General features: G+C 40.3%; 1 protein-coding gene across 1 annotated transcript in view; it reads left to right on the top strand.

Annotated features, from left to right (window-relative positions):
• Positions 1 to 12250, top strand: part of st3gal2 (ST3 beta-galactoside alpha-2,3-sialyltransferase 2) — a 70758-nt gene that overhangs the window by 46393 nt on the left and 12115 nt on the right. The window contains exon 3 of the mRNA XM_076733678.1: positions 10741 to 10800. Within this exon, the coding sequence (XP_076589793.1) occupies positions 10741 to 10800 (60 nt within the window). The remainder of the gene's footprint in view (positions 1 to 10740; positions 10801 to 12250) is intronic.

Here is a 12250-nt window from a genome sequence, read left to right as displayed (position 1 = left end):
TCAGGAGTTAGATGAGATTGATACCATTCTCATGTCTGTACAATAAATATGAAGCTACAGCCAGCAGCCACATGGCTTATCTTAGCACAAAGACTGGAAACAAGTGGAAACAGCTAGCCTTGTCATTTTTGCCCTTGTACTGTTTTTGAACAGGTTAAACAAATAAGGTACAACATGCTAAACTGACTGACTTGCTCCAGCTTCATACTTAATGAGCAACCATGAGAGTGGTGTTAATCTTCTCTCATCTGATCATCTAACTCTCAGAAAGAAAGTGAATAAGCAAACTAAATTAAGATTATACCAACTTCCTCAGGCACCACTACATCACTGGTCACAAGCACATCCAGCACAATGCAACCAAACAGCTCATGTCCATATTTCCAAACTGTTACGTCACATTTATCACTCAGTGTGTCTAGATATATAGTTACAGTTAGAATTATGCATTTACACTTGTGTGTAAGTGTCTTTATTCTCTCAACTGAGGACACTGACCCTTTCACATTTAAGTCAATTAAAGGCACTGCATTGTTCTTTTTATACGATCACAGCCAGTAATACAGTAATAATCTTGTTATTTCATCTCATGCCCCTGAGGTATTGACCCTTTGGGTGAAGGAGGGATGAGTGTGCATTGCTTTCTGTCACAGGGTGTCTGGGATTCGCTACACACAGACATTCCAGATCCCACACATGGAGGCTTTAACTTATTTATTTGTAATTTTTGAAATTTCATATCTGATACCTTCACTGATATTCACTGAAAACACCCAAACACTATACTGCTCCTATCGCACTATATTATCAGTATTCTGCAATACTGATCAAAATGACAACAAAAACACACTTTTTAGATATTTTAGTATTGTTTACTTTACGTCACGCACTTTGCATTTGTGTGCATGACAAGTCAGTTACATGGGAGATAAAAGTTTATTAGGACACCAACATAGGGAAAGTAATACATCATAATCACAGATCTCTCCATCCCCTTCATCCTCCTTCATAACTGAGCCAACCAATCCCCTCTTACAAGTCGTACATGCTCTTCATGTGTCCCTGCCAGTCATATGTCATGGTAGAACATTTCGTGGTCTGTCACTGGGATGAGATGTACTTAATTGAAGAACTCCTCTGTGTGTGTGTCTGTGTGTGTCTGTATGTGCATATGTCAGTGTGTGTGTGTGTGGGGCCATGTATTACTCATGTAGTGATGACAACGCAAGTCCTGATCATGTAAATCATTACATTTTAGGGTGAAGACTTGGGTTAAGGTTACTTTAAGGTTAAGGTTAGGGTCAGGCAAGTAGTATTTACGGTTATGGTTTGGGTAAGTCTCCAGGAAATGAATGTAAGTCTATGTAGTGTCCCCAAGAATGATGGAGACATGACTGTGTGTGTGTTTGTGTGTGTGTGTGTGTGTGTGTGTGTGTGTGTGTGTGTGTGTGTGTGTGTGTGTGTATTTCTATGGCTTCTGTGTCCACTGGAATCTAAGAGTAAATGTGTGTGTGTGTGTGTGTGTGTGTGTGTGTGTGCGTGTGTGCGTGTGTGTGTGTGTGTGTGTGTGTGTTTTCAGCGTTATCTTCAGTGTTGTATGGTGTCCTTTATTAGCTGGTCTAGAGTTCTATTTCAGAACTATAGCCTCAGTCCAGCTCTGAAATGGCAGAAATCTGCTAACGCAGGCCAACAGCTGCCAAGTCATTAGGTCACACTGCAAAATGGAGGTGATGAACTGGGAGAGAGAAAGAAGACAGAGAAAGGGCGATTGGATAGGAAAGAAATAGAGATGACCACATAGAACAAAGCAAACATGGACGGTAGGAAAATGGGAGTGGTGAAATTACTGAAGAGGGGAGTGAAGCATGAAGCAGACTTGCAAATAAACCAGAAAAATGGGGAGGGGAAGGAGATCAGAAAAAGGAAGGAAGGGAGAATATATAACATGTGGAAGAATACAATGAAACAAACTAGGGAACAAAGAAAAGAAAAGTACATGACCATACCAAGCACATTTGCTCAGTGTTTCTCTGTTTTCTCGTTAGGGATGCCTTTCCATTATTCTCCTTTGGACAGAACATCACGTTTAATTGCGTAGTAGTCTGGCACTTACATGCCGTGCATGCAAAAATACTGCACTCAACTATTGAGATCTCAAGCAGATTTCAGACTTTGTTTTCTGTTACTCCTAACAGATCCTGGCTGTAAATGCATTATGTCATTCCAAGGTTTTTGCAGTCGTTAGTGGAAGAATTCTGGAATATCTTTTGAAAGGTCTTGAACAAATAGCTCTAACATTGCTGTAAAAAAAAAACTGAAAGAACATCAAGTGAAATCTACAAAGGCCCATTTTTAGGAAGACCATTTTTTAAATTACCATTTTAGGGATGGTACCTGTCAACTTTGAAAGGGATTCATCTACTATAAATTCTCATAATGTAATGAACCAGGCCTTTATTTGGTCTATAGGCTTATATTAGATGCAGGCCATTATTTCTAATTAGTACAAACTCAAAAACATTGTATTAACTCAAAACAAACTCCCTGTCTACATGTTTGGATAAATTCAGTATAGTGTCCATTTCCACAGCACTAACTCCATCAATAGAGCAAGAATTACATAAGGCATTCCATTTAGCCTTTTTCCCTGAATGATAATAAACTGCCATGAGTGAAACGCAACACCTTCTCCAAAAAAAGCACTTTTTAAAGGTAGACTTTTACTTAAAAAAAAACAAAAAAAAAAACAAGTGCTGAGTTTTGCTGAAAGTGCCTCAATATTGATTAGCAGTAAAAAACAGAATGTGATAATTTGCTAATCTTTTTTGACATTGACTCAGTTGAAAACAGGTCAGAGACAATATATTTAATGTTTTACCTCGTCAGTATGATTATTGTGAATATGTGATTATTCTGAATTTGATGCCAGCAACATATTTCAAAGGAGCTGAGACAGGAGCAAGAAACAACTGGCAAAGTAGTGAAATGCTCAAAAAACAACTAAAAATGTTAATTGGTAATAGGTGATAGTATCATGATTGGGTATTAAAGGGGCATCTTTGAAAGGCTCAAGGATTCATCACCCTGTGAAACACAGTTAGCAAGGGGGCAGTTACAGCTGGCACTTACTGGGCGTAAATGGTTATATAAAAGTAATCTCTATACAATAAATTGGGCGTTTGGGCAACGCTTAAATTTAGTGAAATTTAGTAAATCTCCACTTAGTTAACACTTATTGTAATTAGACAAGGTTTGAACTTAGGCACAGCTGGTAAGTAAGTAAAGCTTTATTTCTATAGCATTTTTTTACAAACACAGTTACAAAGTGCTTTACACATACGCAAAGATAAAAATGAATAAGCAAATTAGGTAAAAAATAAAATACAATATAAAACACAGCATGAGAGCCAGACCAGACAACAAAAACAACAAAAAAACAAAGCCCAGAATGGAGATGTATAAAAAGGCTTGTGTGTTAAAATGTGTTTTTAGAAACCGCTTGAAAGAGTCCGAAGATTCAGCGAGTCTGATAGATGGGGGTAGATGATTCCTGAGGATTGGGGCTAAAGCAGCAAAGACATGATTGCCTTTTGTTTTGCAGTTGGAAAGTAAAACACAGAATTGAGACATGGGACAAGGAGATCAGAAATGTAACTGGGGCAAGGCCATGCAGAGCCTTACAAGTAATCAATGGGATCTTATAGTTTATTCTGGATTTTACCAGAAGCCAAGGGAAGGGAGCAAGAATATTGGTAATGTGGACCGTCGGCTAGCTCAGTTTAATAGCCTAGCAGCTGCATTCTGAACTAACTGTAAATTGTTTGGAGCATCTTGACTAAGACATGTGTAGAGGGAATTACAGTAATGAAAGTGGGAGAAAATAAAAGTGTGAATCAATATTTTGTTGGCAGGAATTCTATCACGTGGATAAGAGGAGAGATACGTATGAGCTACAGTGCTTACAAGGATCTGCAGAGAGATAAATGCAAATTCAGACAGTAAACTAGGATGTCTGAATGGCGTGGGGGGTAAAACAGACAATGGAAAATTGGATGACAGCCATCAATCTTGCCAACAAAAAAAAAAGATACAAATTTTTTTCAACAAAAGATAAGGTGGGACTGACAGGAAGAGGGGGATTTACAAGCTGGTTAATAGGAAACTTGGGTTGTGTTTATTACTAAAATTATTAAAGTTTCCATGTACATTCAGCCTTCCTATATTCTCCTCTTTGTTGTCTGATGTTGTTGTCGAACGGCGGGGTTGTATTAGTTATTGGGCCAACCCTGGAAGTGTGTGGAACAGCAGTATCAATAGCTGATGTACGTACACAAACCATTAAAACAACTAACTTTGTCATTAATATTAATGAAGTGGTGAGTGAGGGCAATTGGCCAAATAACTGATTACACAGCAAATAGAGATATAACACACTACTTCAAATGTTAAATTTTCAAACTGATAAAAGACCAAAACTAAAAGGAATACAGGTGAGAAAATTCTTAAAAACATCTGCAATACCTCCACATATCTCTGTCCATGTGGTAACCCTTTAGCCATATGTGGAGTTGGTGTAGGTGACATTTATGTTATTTATATTATGACAATGACTGCAGAGGCAGAGTTGGGAGTCTTAATAAGCTACGGAGTGGTTGGTCCTTCATGCAGGATCATTGAGTTATCAACAACAAGCACTGCAGATAGAGGCTGCGCTGAAATAATAGCAGGAGGCAGTCAACCAAGTAGAGCAGCAGGGTCCCGGTGAGTAACAGAAGCAGCCAAGCCCCAGGAGATCCCCCAGAGGAGGTGCAAGCATACAGTTCAAAAGGGTCTGCCTGCAGACCCCTGGCAGTGCTGAAAGCAGAGTGTGACCCATTCAAGTTGAGGTCCATGGTGGCCAGGGCATCACCAACCTCAGGAAGGAAAGCAAGGCGGAAGATGGATGGTCGATCAGTGCGTTGATGAGAGGTGCTTGTCCTGGGCAGTGGCAACACATGAAAACCCTAGAATTAGCTCTTTCCTGTCTTTGAGATCCCACTTCAGCTGATGTGTAACTGATGTGTGATGCCGTCTTGTAACCATGAGTATGCTGGCAGGCATTGGTCACAAACAGCAGTGATGAAGTTTAGCTGTTTCAGATCCAGCTACCAGTAGCAATAGCAACCAGGCTTAATACAAACCTAGTGCACACTAAGCTAGCCAAGCAAAGGAGCACTCACTCACTAGAAAACAAAGTCCACAATCAAGACTTCAGGCTATAGTAGTGTCATTGCTAGTTAGTATAGGAGTAAAGGCAAAGGTACCAGTCCGCAAGCAGCAACAAAGTCATTAAATTCAGTACAAAAGTCAAAAGCCAGTGGAGTTTCTCTTGGAAGTAGCAGTTTTCTGCCAATGTCAAATATAAGTTTAAGTGAAAAAGATGTGTTGTACTTACTTGAAAGTAGGTGCCAGCGAGCTTATACTTCAGATGTCAGAGGACAGCTGCGAGGAAGGAAGCAAGACAGCATTTGGCATGGCTGCCAAAAAACATCTGCCAAAAATTAGTAGCCCCTGAACAACAGTGATGCGGTGTGCCAAGCTGGCTCTGGCATCATGCAGCGACTCAGAGACAGGAGAAGGCGAAGGATGGAGGGATCAAGGAGACTGGAAAGACAGAGACAGGAGAATAAAAAGAGAGAAAAATGCAAAGAAGTAACAGTATGAGAAACAGTCATAGAGAGTAAAAGACTTTGTCTCTGATCAGCACTGATGGGCTGCGGGGTGCATGGGCATCCCACAGAGACGAAGAGATGGAGAAAGACAAGAGGAGGAGGAGAAACAAAGAGGGAGCAAGGGAAATTAAAGAGAAGGAATTAGACATGAGGCAAAGGAGACTGTTGGAGAGGAATGTGGGAATGAAATTGTAAGTGAATGAGATCTGTGTTGGGAAAAATGAATAAGACCATTGGTGGGTGAAAAGGAAGTGGTGACAAAGGAGTGTGAAAATGAAGATTGCGTTGTGTGGGAAAGACAGCGAAAGAGACAGGAAAAGATGGCTATGGAGAGGAACAGCCATTTAGTGGCTGCCTGGGGGAAGCTGTTGCTCAGGAGTTAGAGCGGTCGTCCACCTGTCAGAAGGTCGTGGTTCGATTCCTGGCCTCGGCCGTCCACATGCCGAAGTATCCTTGGGCAAGATACTGAACCCCAAAACTGCCCCCGATGCTGTGCCATTAGTGTGTGAGTGGATAACGCTCATAATGAGCGGTGGCTTCACTACCATATGAATGTGTTCGCAAAAGGGTGAATGCAGACTTGAGTTGTAAAAGTGCTTTGAGTGGTCTTCACACTAGAAAAGCACTATACAAATACAGTCCATTTACCATTTACAATATCCTGATGGAACTTTTTATGTCTGTGCATTTTTGTTTAGAGGGATTTTTTTCTATGTGCAGCATTTATACACATAGATGGACATTTACCTGCATGGTTTAGCAGATGCCTTTATTTTATTTTTTAATCAAAAAACTGTCTTTGTCTTTGTTGCTCTGCTACTATGTGTCATCATTCTCTTTACATCCTACAAGGAAGCAGTTCAAAACCGTAATCCAATAAAATAAAAAAAAAGAAATAAATTTAAAAAAAAAAGGGGGCAAGCTTAAATGAACAAAGCAGAAATATATTTTTACTCTTGATTGAGATCACATGGCTTCACAATATTTCATCCTAAGAAAACAACTACTTGTCAGTCAAAAGTGACTGGTCTGGTCACTCAAGACTGACCTGCTGGTCTGCCTAAGAGAGCACTGAGTTAAAGGATAATTTCACCATATGAACACTGAATGAGGTTTTGCTTGCTGTTATCATTTCTCTTGTTCATACTGGCCAATTAGATATTAATGAGGTTAAGAGATCCTACAGTACTTTGAAAGAAAGTCCACAATCCTCATTCTGTGTAAGAGTATATTCCAAAGTTCAAATGAAGCTAATATGAGGCTATAACAGTAGTAGATTGAGTTAATTAAATCAAATTAGTTTCTTTGAAAGTGAGTCTTTTTAGCATGAGAAAGAAAAATGCAGAGAGGTAACAGAGAAACAAAGTTAGGGACAATAAAAGAAGAAATGTAAAGAATAAAATATATTCCAAAGTTTATCTAAAGCTAATATGAGGCTACAAGATGTGGGCAAAATGCCCAGCAGGTGGACAAACCTGGGCATTCCAATGTTCCAATGTAACCTTTGTTGCCGGTTTCAACTTGATCTCCACTCTGCTTGTGAACACACTGTCAGCTCTTTTCCTTCTTTCTCTCAAAGGTAGCCCTCTTCCTGTGGAATAGTCAACTGATTCACAATGACTGTCCTATTACAGATCAACAAGAAGATGTTAACTGGCCTTAGGACATTGTCACGATATGTTGTGGGCCCTTTGAGCACATCTTCTGAGCTGATGTTGAGGTGATGTGACACAACTTCAGGGACGACATCAGATGTTTGTGTACAGTGAAATGGTAACAGCAGACCTTGAATTTTCCTGGTAGATTTCTTTGGTTGATCTTGCTGAGGCTGTCTCTGAGCTGTGATGTGACAGAGGCAGCCATGTGCTTGTCAGATAGGCAAGCTGTGTAAAGCTTTCCAAGGCTTTGCACAGGTTTGTTCATCAAAAGCAGAATTTTCTCACAAATGACAGAGAAGGAGATGCTGTTATTCCACTCTCCTGAGAGACTGCAGGACTTGGCTGGTTTTCCATCTAGGACCATGTTAGCAGCTCCTAAAGCCTTTTCAGGAGCATGGAGTCTGGAGGTGCATGCTGCTGTCTGTAGGGCTGGGAGTCACTGATCTGAATGGGATATGACTCCTCAGAACATCAGTCTTTCACCAGTTATGATCTCAAATATTGCTGTGAAAGGGATGGGAGAGATGGGGCAACTCCTTGCTATGTGTTCCTCTAGCTGGTGCCAGCTGATTTAGCTTTCCTGGGTGGTGTAGCAGGCACGGAAATTGTTGAAGTAGTTTGCTACAAGGCTGTGATAGAATATGGACGAAGTTGATGAGCTCATGGGTAACAGACCCATAAGTATTTGCAAGATCTAACCAAATTACATGGAAATCTGATTTGTTGCGCTTAGTTGTCTGGATTTGTCCCAGGATCATAGCTGAGTGCTCGGTGCAATCAGGAATCCCTGGGACACCTGGCCTCTGACAATGGGTGTACCAGTTTGTCAATGGTTGTTTGACAGGTGGTGGTCATGTACTTTGCTACCAGCAAGAGGGATACTTTCGCTTGGATATTTAGCAGGGTGGTGCCTCTGAACTGGTTGATGTTATGGGAGTCTTTCTCCTTCAGGATGAAGGTGGTGACAACTCTCAACTGCTCCATACTGATGGGATAATAGCTTCTGAAGCTTTTGTGGAAGCTGATGGGATAGAAGGAGTCTTCCAGGCAACACCCATCAGCTTCCACAAAAGCTTTGGAAGCTATAGGCTACGCTATTGGTCCCGGTGCTGATAAAGATCTCGTTTGCTCTATAACCTATTTGCCTTGGGATGATCTGGGGGGGTAATGTCAAACTGTGAGGAGGGTTCATGTGGGCAAGGCATGTGCCCTGGTGATCCAAGGGGGCTGTCCTTTTGGCTATCAAAGAGCTGGCCTTCGATGTACTCCTCCACTTCCTGTTGGTCTGCAGTGTCCCAGCGGTTCTGGAAAAAAGCTCACTCTTGCTTTCTCCCTGTGGCTTCTGTGTTCTCTGATTCTTTCAGCTCATCTCCAGTGTGTGAGTCTAACCTTGATCTGGTTCCACAGGTTCTTCAAGTCCTCTTTTTCCTGGTCCTTGGTTTTCCTCCATAATTTCTATAATAGCTCCTTTACCAGGATATCCTTGTCTGCCACTCCATTTGGGAATTAGCCTCCTCAGAGCCATCTCTCCAAATCTTTCTTTGCTTTCCTCGTAGATGATTTGCCAAAAACAGTTTGAGTTAATCCGATCAAATGGGTTTCTTCCAATGTTCCAGTCTTTTTAGCAGAAAAAAGTCTGTTAGTAAAAATTCCCTCTAGGATTTAAAATCCATCTTTATTATTTTATTTTAACAAGTTATTTTATGGGAGTTTGAAAAACAAATAGAAACTTCCTAAAAACAAATATACAAAATAAGTAGCTATAAAAATAACCATTAAAACAAAACTAAGAGTCCATAGCCATGCTTGCGACTATGAGAGATGCAGTAGTTCTTTGAGCAAAATGCTAATATCATCATGCTAACATGTTGATTTTCAGAGGATATAATTCTCACCACGTTCAAAGTCAAAGTCAAAGTCGGCTTTATTGTCAATTTCTTCACATGTACCAGACATACAAAGGAATCCAAATTCCGTTTCCCACTATCCCACGGTGGGACAAGACAATTTCACCATCTTAGTTCAGTGTTAACCTGCTAAGATTTGCTAGATACCAATACACACAAGGTACAGCTGAGGCTAATGGGAGTTTCAGTTCTTCAGCAAGTATATGGTCATAAACCAAAATATTGTACAAATAAAATTCGGTAGTAAGTTCCAGACAAGTGACTGTTTCTCTAGACAGTTAATACCTGCAAACTGAATTGTACTTCTGAGAACATATTTAATATCCACTTTAATTCAGTAGTTTGTGAGTTAGTAGCCACTTTATGGTGCTTTATATGTAAAAAATGAGGAGAGCCAGGTTTCCAATGCTGTTGTTACAGTGATATTTTATTGTAAAATAATAATATCATATCAAGACTTTGTTCTGTCAAATTAAGTTGATTATTTCACATTTTCTTTAATACATTAATTAAAACTTTCATAATTTTTTTTAAGATGCTGTTCAAGTAGAGCCACGTTTATGGTATTGAATGTTTCCAAACAAGAAATTCAGGATTGCATTATGGCCATTTTCAAGCAAGTCAAAGAGCAAATCATGAATAAAGTTTTTTTGCATTGAAAACTAAAAGCTTCACATTCACAGTGTTAGTCATCCATGAAGTCTTTGGCAGTGACTGGTACTTAAAGGGCAAAATCACTGACAGTGTCATCCTCTTAATGTTTCCTTCAACACCATTTACATCTTCTGTTCTTTTAACAGCCCTGCTCCTTTCTACTTCCTTCCTCTTTACATTCAACACTTAGTATTTCTTTTTTAACCAGCCCCTATTTATACCTTTGTTTGCCAGACAGGAGAGACTTATTGTCACTTTTGTTTCTCCCTCAAAGTAGAACTGCAGGACATCATGACATCTCCCTGTTGTTGGTGATGGACAGAGTAAAAGAAAACTTGCCTGGACACAAAGAAACTTTTGTGCACTTTAGCTGTAAAAACATGGTTTATGTGCAAACAACCAGATATAAGTTTTCTGAAAAAAACAAAACTATTTGGTGAGAGTGAGAAGTTTAGAGGGAGTTTGAATTCTCCCAGACTTCTTGCTTTATTTTGACTCTTTTCAGCCCTTGTTCTACTGCCATCTCTTTTTTTTTCTCAGCTTGTTTTTGAAATGTGAACAGCAATGTCTCTGCTCCTCTGACCACAGCTCGCCCAGTCTGACTGCATCCTGTCAGTCTTATACACGGCTGTTACCTAAAAACACACAGGCATAAGCACCTGCTTATTTGCACACAAACACTGGCAAGTGCATGCATACGCTTGAACATGGGCACACAGAAAGTAACTAAATATAAAGTCTGTTGTCACATTCTGTTTGTCTGCAGAGGAAAAACTACACATCCTAACCATACTTTCTCTTTCTCTCTAGATGCTACAGCCCCAGTTTAAACCCCACAGCATCCAGCAGGTGCTGCTGAGGTTGTTTCAGGTATTTCATATTATTAATTAATATTCCCATTACTCTGGTACTTTCAAATCAGCCAAGTCATTACTTCACACTCTTGGGCAAAGGCTGAGGGGAACAGATTGTCTTTATTAGACATTAGGTCTATCAGGGGCCCTGCTCATTTCTTTTTAATGTATCTGTATTTTAATTTTTTAATTTAAGTTTGTTCTCAATGTTGCACAGTACATTCACATAAGGCTGCATGTTTAGATATCTCTGTCTCGCTCTCTGAGAGCAGAAGGGGCTTTAATGACCCAGGTCAGGAAGTCACATCAGAAAAGGAGACACAGCGTGATAAAGCTTTAACAAAAAGACATTTTAGTGATTATTGATGACTGTGTGTGTGTGTGTGTGTGTGTGTGCGTGCGTGCGTGCGTGCGTGCGTGTGTGGAGGGGATGTTGGAGATGTTGTAGAGTGCCAAACAAAACATAAAGGTAACCTAAGAAACCACAACAAACAAGTGCCAGTAAGGAGAATCAACTCGGATCATTTTTATAGCACCAAATCACCAGAACTTTCCATATAGAGCAGGTTGAGACCATACTCTTTACTGTACAGACACCCATCAATTCCCCCATGAGCAAGGAGCTGGCAGCAGCGGTGAGGAAAAACTTCCTTTTAACAGGCAGAGACCTGAAATAGAATCTGGCTGTGGGTGGGTGGCCATTTGGCTTGACCAGTATGGCATAGTAATAATACAGTATATATTGTAGTGACTTGACTGTCAAAACAAAGAAACCTACAAGCCACTGAGGGGCTGATATACTGGTACTTGCCTAACTGATGTGTCTCCTTTTGCACAAGAGCACATGAATGTTTTGTATGTGTCAACACAAAATCATCACTCAGCTGCTTTAACAAAGTGGAAGGCTTCTGCACATTTGTAGAAGTAGCAGTGCGTTGAAGGATACTAGGAAGCTAAATCACGAAAAAACTCTGCATTCGCTTGTTTATCACCTATCACCTAATACTATCACCTGAACTTCTGACGATAAACTTCAGGGACCAACTTGTGTGCCTTTAATATGGCCGCTTTCATGAGACAGACTAAGTCCAAACTGTCCTCTCCACATTCAGCTGAGGACACCTCCTGGGCTCTCCCAGTGAGGACGCACTGAAGCAGAGTACTACATCCACATCTGGCCAATTTTTTTGCATTGGCAACATGTTCAAAGTAGAAAGAGTACCCTGGTGTCATGTGTTTACCTTCAGCATCAAAGGTAAATTAGCCACAACATCAGTATCACCCAGTGGAAAGCCAATAGAGGCAGAATCCTGTGTAGACTGGAGAAACCTTGAACTCTCAGTCTTCACAATTGCCACTGTGCCCTTCATAAATGCCACAGTGGTACCTGTAGTGCGTACTTATGCATGGCATTAAGAATAATAATAATAATATTGATATACAGGCAGTGATTATAGCCCGACAGC

Source organism: Chaetodon auriga, chromosome 6, assembly GCF_051107435.1.
Source record: "Chaetodon auriga isolate fChaAug3 chromosome 6, fChaAug3.hap1, whole genome shotgun sequence".
In the NCBI taxonomy this organism is placed as follows: Eukaryota; Metazoa; Chordata; class Actinopteri; order Chaetodontiformes; family Chaetodontidae; genus Chaetodon; species Chaetodon auriga.
Note: the sequence above shows the minus strand (reverse complement) of the source record. Positions and strands in the feature narration are given on the sequence as shown.